Source organism: Chiloscyllium punctatum, chromosome 32 (genome assembly GCF_047496795.1).
Source record: "Chiloscyllium punctatum isolate Juve2018m chromosome 32, sChiPun1.3, whole genome shotgun sequence".
NCBI lineage: Eukaryota > Metazoa > Chordata > Chondrichthyes > Orectolobiformes > Hemiscylliidae > Chiloscyllium > Chiloscyllium punctatum.
Genome location: NC_092770.1, coordinates 2,956,668 through 2,970,175, shown reverse-complemented (window position 1 = coordinate 2,970,175; position 13,508 = coordinate 2,956,668). Strand labels below are relative to the sequence as shown.

The 13,508-nt window shown below is 41.6% G+C and overlaps 1 protein-coding gene across 1 annotated transcript in view; it reads right to left on the bottom strand.

Moving 5' to 3' along the window:
- Positions 1 to 13,508, bottom strand: part of met (MET proto-oncogene, receptor tyrosine kinase) — a 126,876-nt gene that overhangs the window by 31,145 nt on the left and 82,223 nt on the right. The window contains exons 8-10 of the mRNA XM_072551497.1: positions 7,088 to 7,224; positions 1,378 to 1,542; positions 1,200 to 1,299 (exon numbers count right to left, since the gene is read on the bottom strand). Coding sequence (XP_072407598.1) covers positions 1,200 to 1,299; positions 1,378 to 1,542; positions 7,088 to 7,224 — 402 coding nt within the window. The remainder of the gene's footprint in view (positions 1 to 1,199; positions 1,300 to 1,377; positions 1,543 to 7,087; positions 7,225 to 13,508) is intronic.

Sequence of the window (13,508 nt, the reverse complement as noted above, 5' to 3'; positions counted from 1 at the left end):
CATCTGCATTAACATTATGCAGTTTCGAAGGACACATTCACCAATTGCTTATTTCCTTCTATTCAATGAGATTCTCAAGATTAACATGGGTTACATTGTAGCTACAATCAAAATCAAATCCAGGATCACTACTTCAAAGGCAAAATACAGCAGATATCTGACATCTGAAACATAAAGTGAAAAAAGCTGGAAATACTCAGCAGGTCAGACAGCATCAATGGAGAAAGAGCAGAGATAACATTTCAGGTCAGGTTGGTGTTCTACACAGAAAACAAGAAATCGGAGAAGGGGTAGGTCATTCAACTGCTCAAGACAATGACTGATCTGCCCCAGATCTTAACTCCTCCTTCATGCAGCTCACCATAATGCTCAACTCCCTGATATTTCAAAAATTCACCTCTTCTATAAATACTTTCAGTGATCTAGCCGTCACAACTCTCTCGAGTATTGAATTCCAGACATTCACCCTCCCCAGGTTAAGAAATTCCTTTGTATCTCAATCTCAGTCTCAAATGAGTGTATCTTTACTCTGTAACTATGTGTCCTAGTTTAAGATTCTCCCACTAGTGGAAATATTTTCTCAACATCTATGTGTCAAACCTCTCAGAATCTTTCACGATTCAATAAGATCATCCCGGAGGGTTGGTGTGGACTTGTTGGGTCAAAGGCCCTGTTTCCACACTGGAGGGAATCTAATCTAATACTTCATTCTTCTAAATTCGAATGAATACAGGCTTAACCTGTTTAACCGTTCTTCATAAATCAACCATTTCATTTTAGGGTTAAGATTTTTTTGAACTGCCTCCAATAATAATGCATCCTTTTTTAAATATGGGGACCACAATTGTACACAGTACTCCAGGTGCAACCTTACCAATAACCTATATAGTTGTAACAAAACTTCTCTGTTCTTAAACTGTCAACCCCCTAGCAGTAAAGGCTAGTAAATACATCGCTCCCCTAAAAGTCTGCAGTTAATGGATCAATTGATCTCTTCGAGACTTAAGAGTGGCAGACTTTTATTGGAAATGGCATTAAGAAAGTTAGAACCATGCAGGTAGATGAAGGTTATCTGCATATTGCCATGATCGAACAAAATGTCAGAACAATTTAGAATGTGAATAGTTAACACCTGTGCTGATCTCCTGTGTAACAATAATAGTTGGTCAGATCATGTCAGAAATATATGTTAAACCTACCACATGAAAAGTCTTTGGTATTTGCTGTACAGTGATTACCATCAGTGGGGATTGTACAAAGTTCAAGTTCGCTCCTTTTACTGTAACTGTGCTGCCTCCACTGAAATGAAGAGAATATTATCAGCTCCCAGTGAATAATCTTAAAAAGATTAAAATTCAGTTACAGACTGTATCTTACCTGCTAAATGACCAAACTGGATAAATATTATGGATAGATGGATTTTCCACGTACATGAAAGCATTTTTGACCTCACGGATAGCAGAGTCTATTTTTAAAACCACAGAGTGGGTCAGTGCAGTTGTGTGGGCAGGAGTAGTACACTCAATCCTAGTTTCAGAAATGCTGGAAATAATATACAGAAAAAAAGAAAAATCAGCATTAAGAAGTCAGAGTATCACTAAACTATAAAGATCAAATACCACACAATTCCAGGCTTATTTCCCAGCCAGTGCAAAATTATTTGGTGTTTGCCATGGAATAGGTTAAGATGATGCATTGACCCCATCAATCTGGAACTGGGAAGGAAAATAAAAATGAAATAATGTTTTGCTCTTGATGAAGAGTCACTGCCTTCTGCTGAATAATGTACACTTGTAAACATCAGACAAAATTGGATATGGAGTGACAATGAAATTGGGCTCAGCTTTGTCGGCCTCCACAGTCAGTTAGCTCAGTGACGAGGATCCTGCTCAGATAACTGACACTGGTGTGAGGTATTGCCAGCAATATTTGTGAAAGAATCAGTTCCTGTAGAATTGATCATGGTAGATAAATATGGCTTGAGGAGCAAAAGGAAGTAACTGCTTGTGAGACTTAAAAGAAACAACTGTCAACATTTATGAGTAAGGGAAGAAAGGAAATCTGGATGTGACTAGCACAGACTGTTTAATTGAAATAATGGCAAATATCTCTTTCCATTTGATAAAGTCCTAACCAATTGAGTTTAACAATAACCCAGACAGCATTGCTGAGGTAAAGTTGTCTTTCTAACCTCTGAAAAGTCAATATCACTAAATATTGGGTAATGATACATACTAACACCCATCTAATCTCCACTGACTGAATTTAACAATAAAACTTTCACTGTGTGCTAGACATCAGCAAAGGACCAGAATATTGCTTCTGAAATGGTAATAAACTGAATAAGCGTTAATTATAATGCTTTGAATATGGAAATTAATTAGGTATTGTCAGAGAAGCGGTGAGGAGAGAGGGCGGAGAGAAACCAGGGCTGCAGGGAAATTTTTAAGTGGGTGAGATCTAAACCTGAGACCCTATACCTCCCACCCACCTCCTCTAACCTTACTAAGAGTCTGTAAACTCGGTAAAGTTTTCAGGTTTTCTCATTTTATTTTCCTTTCCTTCTCTTCCTTTGTTTAGTCCTGTGTGGGCTTTCAGATTAGTGGTGTATGGTGGATAGGGCAGTTGCATGTTTAGAGATGTACAGGGAAGTGGTCACTCCTCAGACACAGGATAAGGACAGGGGGTTATAGTCAGGGGGAGGAAAGGGAACCAACAGATAGGGCAGGGATTCCCTGTGGCTGTTCCCCATAGCAATAAATATACAGTTTTAGATACCACTGGTGGAGATTGCCTACCAGGGGAAAGCAATAGTTATCAGGTCTCTGACACTGAGCCTGGCACTGTGGCTCAGAAGGGAAGGGGGGAGAATAGAAAAGCACTAGTACTAGGGGACTCAATAGTTAGATGGACTGACAGGAGATTCTGTGGTCAGGATTGGGACTCCCAGAAGGTATGTTGCTCCACAGGTGCCAGGGTCTGGGATGTCGCTGATCGGGTTTACAGGATTCTGAAGGGGGAGGGTGAGCAGCCAGAAATCGGGGTACATATTGGTACCAATGATATAGCCAGGAAAGGGATTGAGGATCTGAAAAGTGACTACAGACAGCTAGGTTGGAGGTTGAAGAGCAGGACGAGTAGTGCAGTGATCTTGGGCTTGCTACCGGTGCCATGAGATAGTGAAGTGAGGAACAGTCAGTGAATGCAGTTTAACATGTGCCTGCGAGGCTGGTGCAGGAGGGAGGGCTTCAGACCATTGGGATGCTTTCTGAGGAAGGTGAGATCTGTCCATGAAGAACAGGTTCCATCTGAACTGGAGGGGCACAAACGTCCTGGGTGGGAGATTTGCTTGTGTGATTCGGGAGGGTTTAAACTAGTTTGGCAGGGGGGGTGGGAATCAGAGCTACATATCTGAGAGGGGGGCAGTTATAGATGGGACAGTGACAGGATGTAGTGAATCTATCGGGAAGGTTTCTCACATGATGAAACAAAGGGATCAGTTAAAGTGTGTTAAATGATGAACTCAGAGCATGGATCAGTACTTGGGGCTACGATGTTGTAGCCATAACAGAGATGTGGGTTTCACAGGGGCAGGAATGGTTACTAGATGTTCCAGGGTTTAGAACATTTAAAAAAGAACAGGGGAGGGTGGAATATGAGCATTCCTAATCATAAAGTGCATCACAGCTACAGAAACAAAGGTTTTTGAGGAAGGTTTGTCTACTGAGTCAGTATGGGTGAAAGTTAGGAACAGCAAGGGAGCAGCCACCTCACTGGGGTGTTCTAAGACCCCCTAATAGCGGTAGAGAGATTGAGGAACTGATAAACTGGCAGATTTTGGAAAAATGCAGATGTAGCAGGATTGTTATTATGGGTGTCTTCAATTTTCCCAATATCGACTGGAACTTCCTTAGTGCAGATGGTTTGGATGGAGCTGTTTTTGTCAGGCGTGTTCAGGAGGGTTTCCTTACTCAGTATATAGACTGGTCGATGAGGGGAGAGGCCATTTTGGATTTGGTGCTCGGCAATGAGTCAGGACAGGTGTCAGACCTCGCGGTGGGAGAACACTTTGGTGACATGTACCACAACTGCCTCACATTTACCACAGCTTTGGAGAGGGAAAGGAAAGTTACCCAGGAAAGATATTTAATTGGGGAAAAGGAAATTATGATGCTATCAGACAGGAGTTGAGAAATACAGATTGGGAGCAATTGTTCCACAGAAAGGGCACCACAGACATGTGAAGACTGTTTAAGGAGCAGTTGTTGTGAGTGAAGACTGAATTTGTTCCTCTGAGACAGGTAAGAAGGGGTAAGATTAAGGAGCCTTGGATGACGAGAACAGAGGATCTTCTCGTCAAAAGGAAGAGGGCAGCTTATGTAAAGTGGAGGAAACAAGGATCTAGCAGAGCTTTAGAGGATTACAGGCTTGCCAGAAAGGAGCTCAGAAATGGACTGAGGAGAGCCAGAAGGGGTCATGAGAAAGGCCTGGCAGGAAGGATTCAAGAAAACCCAAAGGCATTTTACTCATACGTGAGGAATAAGAGAATGATCAGGGAGAATGTAGGGCCGATCAGGGATAGCGTAGGGAACTTGTGTGTGAAGTCTGAGCAGATAGGGGAAGCTCTAAATGAGTTTTTTTGCCTTAGTTTTCACTAAGGAAAGGGACCTTGTTGTGAATGACTACTTTGAGGAGCTGGGATATGGGTTTGAACAGATCAAGATTGATGAAGATGATGTGCTGGAAACTTTGGCAAACATTAGAATTGATAAGTCCCCAGGGCCAGACCAGATTTATCGTAGGCTGCTCTGGGAAGGGAGAAAGGAAGTTGCTAAGCTGCTGGTGAAGATCGTTGCTTCCTCACTCTCCACGGGGAGTCGTACCAGAGGATTGGAAGGAGGCGAATGTTGTTACTCTTTTCAAGAAGGGTAATAGGGAAATCCCTGGTAATTACAGACCAGTCTTATGTCTGTGGTCAACAAGGTTTCGGAGAGCATTCTGAGGGATAGGATTTATGACTATTTGGAAAAGCATAGTATAATTAAAGGCAGTCAGCATGGCTTTGTGAAAGGCAGGTTATGTCCAACTAATCTTATTGAATTCTTCGAGGAGGTGACAAGACAGGTCAATGAAGGTCGAGCACTAGATGTGGTGTATATGGACTTCAGCAAGGCATTTGACAAGGTTCTCCATGGTAGGCTCATTCATAAAGCCAGGAAGTATGGGATACAGGGAGATTTGGCTATCTGGATTCAGAATTGGCTGGTTGACAGAAGGAAGAGAGTGGTTGTAGATGGAAAATATTTTGCCTGGAGGTCAGTGTTGAGTGGTGTCCCACAGGGCTCTATTCTTGGGCCTCTACACTTTGTAGTTTTTATAAATGACTTGATGAGGAGATTGAGGGGTGGGTTAGTAAATTTGCAGATGACACAAAGGTTAGAGGTGCCGTTGATAGTATCGAGGGCTATTGCAGGCTGCAGTGCGACATAGACAGGATGCAGAGCTGGGCTGAGAAATGGCAGATGGAGTTCAACCTGGATAAATGCGAAGTGATGCATTTTGGAAGGTCGAACTTGAATGCTGCATATAGGATTAAAGACAGGATTCTTGGCAGTGTGGAGGAACAGAAGGATCTTGGTGTTCAAGTACATAGATCTCTCAAAGTTGCCACCCAAGTGGATAGGGTTGTTAAAAAAGCACATGGTGTTTTGGCTTTCATTAGCAGAGGGATCGAGTTTTAGAGCTGCGAGATTTTGATGCAGTTCTACAAGTCCCTGGTGAGACCACACTTGGAATATTGTGTCCAGTTCTGATTGCTCTACAATAGGAAAGATACAGAGGCTTTGGAGACGGTGCAAAGTAGGTTTACTGGGATGCTGCTTGGGCTGGAGGGTTTGTCTTATGAAGAGAGTTGACTAAGCTTGGACTTTTCTCTCTGGAGAGAAGGAGGAAGAGAGATGACCTGATTGAGGTATACAAGGTAATGAGAGGCATGGATAGAGTCAATAGCCAAAGATGTTTCCCCAGGGCAGGATTGACTGGCATGAGGGGTCATTGTTTTAAGATATTAGAAGGAAAGTATAGAGGAGACATCAGCGGTAGGTTCTTTATGCAGAGAGTTGTGAATGCATGGAATGTGTTGCCAGCGGTGGTGGTGAAAGCAGATCATAAGGACATTTAAGCGCCTGCTGGACATGCACATGGACAGCAGTGAATTGAGGGGTGCATAGGTCAGGTTATTTTATTTTACATTAGGATTAATCCTCAACACAACATCGTAGGCTGAAGGGCCTGTTCTGTGCTGTATTTTTCTGTTCTATGTTCTAAAATTACAATGATACATGATTACTTCTGAATTCCACCAGTTCTATTGATTTTGTGAGTCTTCTGATTAACAAATGGTGATATCTAACACCCCAAAAGAAAATACTGATAGCTTAAAGAAGAAGGAAAAGGCAAAATACAAGATTTTCTTTAATAAGACATACAATAACCTTTCTCAAGAAGGTTATACATTTCTAATAATAAGATAATAAACTCTGAGGAAACAGATCTAATTTGATTCTTAACTATAGTCACCTTGCTATTATTTAGTAAATTGTGACAGTTTTCTGGTGGAACAGTAGATGGGGCAGTTGGACTATCAGACTACAATCTTCGCTGGGTGTTAGAAAAAGCTGTGAACAAAATGCTGTGTCTTCCAACAGCACCTTTACGCCCAAGTTTATATCCCTATTTGGCCATTTACAATTCAACAGAATAACTGTATTATCACGTCATCGTACAAAAATTCTATGAATGCGACAAGTAACAACTGCTATAAAAAACAGAAATGCTGCAAAACACTCAGACCTCTGCCAATGTTTGCAGAGAGAAAAATGAACATACTTTTCTCTGTTTCTAGCATTTTCTATTTTTAATTCAGATTTCCAGCATCCACAATATTTTGCTTATGCAACACCTGAACCTTCATTCAAATCAATGCAAGCTTTTAAACAAATGGGAGATTTTAAAATAGAATCTTGCACTCATAACATTTTAGATTCTCCTTTCAAAAATATATGTTTAAAGAAAATAGAAAACATACCTTTTAAGTTCACACGGTTTCTCTCCAATTAAAACTTCTCTTCTACTTCCACAGTTCAAGTATTTCCCTGTAAGAGTAAGTGTGGATCCTCCTGATTTGGGGCCATGTGTTGGGGAGATGTGACGAATAGCTGGATTCTGTCCCCCAAGTCCAAAAGAAAGAAAAGAAATCAAACTAAGCATCATTTATTGTTGGGAAAATTCCAACTAAACAGTTCTTGGTACTAACTTCTTTGATATTCTTTGAGAATTTTGACTCCATCTATCTTTGCCTACCAATTTTCTTCACCTTCTCTCTTGAAGATGGTCATTCTGCTCTACAAACATTCTAAAACATCTCTTTATTTACTTTACATTTTGGACTGCAGACTAAAACAAAGGGAATGCACTGCTTTAAATCAAGAAGACTGTACAAAGCGATTGGTGTAGTTTTAGAAAATCATGTGTATTGGAGCACAATGTGTGTTGTAAACAGTGTTGTGTTTTTTTCTGGGAAATGTGAGAGCAGAAACAGATACCATGGGGGCAATGAGTTTAGAGGTGTAGGGAAACTGCTTGACAATGACAATCTGACTGGCTTCTGAATAGGTGACCATGGCTTGTGTAAGTGAGTGCAGTAGAGAATCATCTAACCTGCAAAACAAAAGCATGAAAAATCTCTCTCTGCCTATCTTTCTCTCTCTTTCTCATATGGAGGTATTAGAAAATCTCCATTAATGATTATCTGTCTTCCACTTCTCTGCAAATCCCCTAGTCAAGGAGAAGTAAAATACCTTCAAATACAGGGAAAGGTACAGCAATGTACAAACAACATTGGCACCGTGGCTCAGTGGTTAGCATTGCTGCCTCACATCACCAGGGTCCCAGGTTTGATTCCAGCCTCTGGCGACTGTCTGTGTGGAGTTTGCACATTTTCCCTATGTATGGCATAGGTTTGCTCTGGTTTCCTCCCACAATCCAAAGATGTGCAGGTTAGGTGAATAGGCCATGCTAAATTGCCCATAGTGTTAGGTGCATTAGTCAGAAGGAAATGGGTCTGGGTGGGTTACTCTTCGGAGGGTTGGTGTGGACTGGTTGGGCCGAAGGGCCTGTTTCCACACTGTAGTGAATGTAATGTAATATAATCTAAAACCTTATGTCAACAGCTAGGAATTGAAAGGAAGAAAAAGAAAGTAATTAATCAAATCCTGTCTACACTGGAGCTATTGAATTGTGTTTTCACATTTCTTCTTTTCTTTTCCACCTTTTCTTGTCTAGTTTTTTGTGTCTGTCTATTTATGAAGGAGGCATTTTAATAAAAGATAGAGTAGAAGTTATAGAATTATACTTTAGCAACTCAGATTTCCTAATATCCATTGGTTAAAGACAATTTCTTGGTAATATTTTCTTGTTAAGTCCAGAAACCTGTGAGTGTTTTAGCCTGGGTTATTCAATTGGGGTAAATTGGAGACTTTGTATTGTTTGACTAAATCTTTTCACATTCAGGATTATTTAGACAGGCTTAATGAATGGACAAGAACATGGAAGATGTAAAATAATATAGAAAAAATGTTAGGTTATCCAATTTGAACAGAGGAACAGATGTGTTGTGTTTTTCTTGAATGGTAAGTGACTAGAAATTGTTGATGCACAAAAGGAGATAGATGTCTTTGATGCTTAGTCACTGAAGCCTAACATACAGGTGCAGTAAGCTATTAGGAAGCCTAATGGAATGTTAGCCTTTATTGTAAGAATATATGAGTACTGGTTAATTGAAGTCTTATATGCAGTTTTGATCACCTTATCTCAGGAAAGCTATTATTACCATAGAGGGAGTGCAATGATATTTCACCAAGCATGTAGCCAGGATGGCAGGACTATTGTATGAAGAGAGAGTGGGCAAAATGGGCCAGTATTCTCTAGAGTTTCGAAGAATGAGAAGTGATCCATTGAAACTTACAAAATACTAAATGGGACAGACAGAATAAATGCAGGTAAGATGCTTCCCCTGATTGGGGAATCTGGAACCAGGAAGAATATTTAAAATAAGGAAGATAATGAGGAGATTTTTTTCACTTAGAAGATTGTGAATCTTTGGAATTCACTGTCACATAGGACCGTGGAAAGTCAGTGTTTGAGTCTGTTGGAGATTGATAGATTTCTGATTAGCAGTTACATACAGGGTTGCTGGAATGACTAAAAGGCATTGAAGTGCTCTATCAGCCATAACTGCATTGGGCTGAATGGCCTACTCCTGTTCCTATTTTCCTGTGCACAAGAGTCCCTCAGTCCCTTGGTCCAAAATCAGCATTCATCTAATGGAGATTACTTCATTTTTGGCACCAATTGTTTCTTCAAATTTCTAGTTGTCAGGCAGGTAAAGAACATGGCAGACATAACTTATTCAGTCTATTCAGTACACCTGAAAACATCCTTACTGACAATGGGCTGCGGTATAAGGTCTGACCTCTTGGTTACATGTGTGCTAAATGGAGTATGAACTATATAATGTCATCTCCACGTTATCCCAGATCAAATGGCCTCTCGAGCAAATGGTTTGTTCTGTTTAATCACTCATCCTGTAGTGTAGGATGTAAAACCACAATTTTCATGTCACCAAGTTACACCACTGAGCTACACCTCTGGATGTGGGGTTACAACTGCCAGTAGAGATCGTGTTCCCAAGGCAAATGAGAAAAATCCTGATGAAGGGCTTTTGCCCGAAATGTCGATTTTACTGCTCCTCAGATGCTGCCTGAACTGCTGTGCATTTCCAGCACCACTCTAAGCTAGACTCTGGGTTCCAGCATCTGCAGTCATTGTTTTTACCTAAATGGGAATAATCTTGCCAAGTGAACATTTATTCAAATTCTCTGAGATACTGGATGCATGGATACTGAGAAACTGGATAAAGAGGATGTATGGCCAGCACACAGGTGCAGAATTATCTTGACTACAAGAAAGATAAAAAGATCAGAGTTCCACATCCACAATGGGTACTTAATTACCCAGAGGGTGTGCATTTGGCTCAAGTCTTATGAAGTCACGACAACTAACGGAGCAATGCTGAGGAGGAACAGAAACTAGCTCAGGCAAATGTACATTAAGCCAATGGTGCGCAATAAAAGCAGAAAGCATACCCAAGTAATGGGTAATGATGGATCACCAGGATAACATGCTGTACATTGACAACATGTCTGCAGTCAAGGTTGAAATCCATATTTCCAGAGGTTACACACAACAGTATCTAGAAGAGTTGTCAATTCACCAAAATTATATGTGGACTCTTAAGCTTCTGTACTTGTAAATTTTACAATCCCTATTGCAGTATAAATAATTTTTGCTTCTTACCAATGTTTACATGCATTTACTTGTAGAACATGAAATCTATCTTTGGAAAAAAACATGTTGCATTATCAGCTTTGGAGTGATTTTGCTTTAAGAGTTCAACACATAAATGAGTCAACTTGCATGTGGTCAGATGATCAAAGGCCATAGATTCTCAGCACTTTAGTTTTCTAGACACAAACCATCTTTGTATATGAGTTCAGCTGTAAATTATCCCACTAGAGATCTACAAATAAAGAGAATCCATGTTTCTCAACTGTGCTTTATTTCAATAACACAAGATATTACGCCAGGTTGAGTCATCACAATCTGATATTTTGGTAATCAGAATAACCTTGTCTGCCAGTCTGTATAATGTGAAGCTACAAACAGCATGGCCTCTCTATTATTCTTTTTCTTTTTCACTGAGGTCTTAGATGGCAATATTTGGGAGATTCTGGACAGGCCATTAACTCTGCATGAGCTGACTAAGGTTCTTAATCCTTTGTGAGAGTAAAACTTATGGAAGTTACAGCTTACTGGCTGACTTATATTCTACTCTGTGGGACTGGATGGGCTAAGACCGGCAAAAGATATCGGAGATTAAACTTCTGGATGGCAGCATGAGGATCGAGATCATCAACCATCTATGAGCAGAAAGAGGAAATAGGAGAAATTGGCAGCTCCTCTCAATGCTCAATACCAACTACAAAATCTATCCAAGATCCAACCAGGTCAACTCGGCTCTGCAGGTAGCAATCCACACTCTGATCAGACCTGGTAGGCAGATCTTGGACAGGCTTGTTCAGGGAAATCAATGACCTCGTGCATGATGGGGGGGATGAACATTTGCTTCATCAGCCAGGACCAGGGGAAGCCCTTTGACAGAAATTCATTCAGCTACAAGATAGAAGTGATCTCCAAAACGGGTTTTGGAGAAAGAATCCGTAATTAGATCCAAGTGCCCCACACAAACATCAGTAGTATAGCTTTGCTCAATGTGTGGGGATCGAAAATCTTTCTGATCAAATCTGGAGTCTGTCTGAGTTGTTCTCTCTCCTCTGTCTTGTTCATGAGTTGTACAGAAACCTTTGTTGAGTAGATCAGGAAGTACTAGAGTGTAAACAGAAGTGGCAATCCAAGATCCAGGCAGCATTCAGGCCGAAGTCCCCCTGTACACGGACAATACCACCATTGTCTTCTCGGTTCAGTATCAATGCGCAGACTAATAAACATCCGTGAACAGCTCAAATGGGCCTTAGGATCCATATTAAATCATAACAAAGTGAAGTCATGTTCTTTGGGAAGTGGGCTCACTGACCCTTTATATCATTCACTATTCAGAGAGGAGCAAGTTACTATGCTGAAACAATGACAAGGCATGCAGGAGTAACACTCTCTCTCCACTGTGGGTAAGAACTTGGTCATCAGGTGTAAGGTGTTCTCACTGTGCTGCTGCAAACAGTGCATGTCTAGCTTATTCCTCACATCTGCATTACGACATTCACTCTTGCCGTCTTATAGGGACACAATGCATGAGACCCCAGGCACAAGGAGAGAAAACGTACCCAATATCACTCTCATTCTAATGGCTACTTGTATGTGCAACTGCATTAAGCTGCACATAGACCGTATGCAAACACCAAGGATTATGACATGCTGAGGTTCTCTCTATCTCTGAAGTTGCAAGGGATAGGTATCTGGCCACGTTTCCATAGAACGCTCCAAGTATTTGGACTATGCTGTACCACCTGTTTTATTCAAAACAGAAAAACACCTTTGACAACAAGTCCATCAGATAGTGTTCAGCACAAAACATCCTGAATAGACTACGGGAAATAAAGGGTAGACCTTTGGGTTGGTTTCCTGAGCCAATTGCCAAAGTCATTTGGCAGAGTGCCTATTTGTCAGAACTTACAAACAAACTTCAAGAAATAGGCTGGTTGGTGTAGAGAAAAGGTAAAAACAAGGACTGCAGATGCTGGAAACCAATGTCTAGATTAGAGTGCTGCTGGAAAAGCACAGTAGGTCAGGCAGCATCTCAGGAGCAGGAAAATCGACGTTTTGGGCAAAAGCCCTTCATCAGAAATAGGGAGGAAAACTTCTTCAAGGCAGGAATCCTTGCAGGAGGATTTGCAGTAGGGTTAAAACCAACCAGGTAAAAACAAGGGCGGCAGATGCTGGAAAAGCACAGCAGGTCAGGCAGCATCCGAGAAGCTTGACGTTCTGGGCATAAGCCCTTCATCAGAAATGACATTGACTCTCCTGGTCCTCAGATGCTGCCTGACCTGCTATGCTTTTCCAGTGCCATATTCTTGACTCTAATCTCTAGCATCTACAGTCATCACTTTCGCCTGGTACAGAGAAAGGCTCTTATCGTCAAATCCTCTCTAAATAACTCGTGTCTCAGCACCTCTGTACATTGCCCGTCAGGTTGCTATGGTGGGGAAGGAACTACTGTCTAACTCCTTGGGGAATGTGCATTTGCAATGAAGCTCTGAAAGGAGATGCAGTGGTTTATCATGGTTTATCCTGAGAAACTCCATGATGCTTGTCTCTATCTTGTTCCTAGGGGTGCACTCGTAAAAAAAAATCAACAATGTCTGGAAGACAATCCACTCAGTGACAAATATTCCTTGGACTGGCTGAAATCTCCTTGTCTTGCTGGTCACACTCACAATAGTGTCCAACATTAGGTGTGATTCTATGATTGGACCACTTGAACATCTCCGAGACACCCGCACCAATCAACCAAACAGCCCCGTGGCCCAATATTTCAACTCCCCCTCCCACTCTGCCGAGGACATGGAGGTCCTGGGCCTCCTTCAGCGCTGCTCCCTCACCACCAGACGCCTGGAGGAAGAACGCCTCATCTTCCGCCTCGGAACACTTCAACCCCAGGGCATCAATGTGGACTTCAACAGCTTCCTCATTTCCCCTTCCCCCATCTCATCCTAGTTTCAAACTTCCAGTTCAGCACTGTCTCCTTGACTTGTCCGGACTTGTCCGACCTGCTTATCTCCTTTTCCACCTATCCACTCCACCCTCCCCTCCTTGACCTATCACCTTCATCCCCTCCCCCACTCACCCATTGTACTCTATGCTACTCTCTCCCC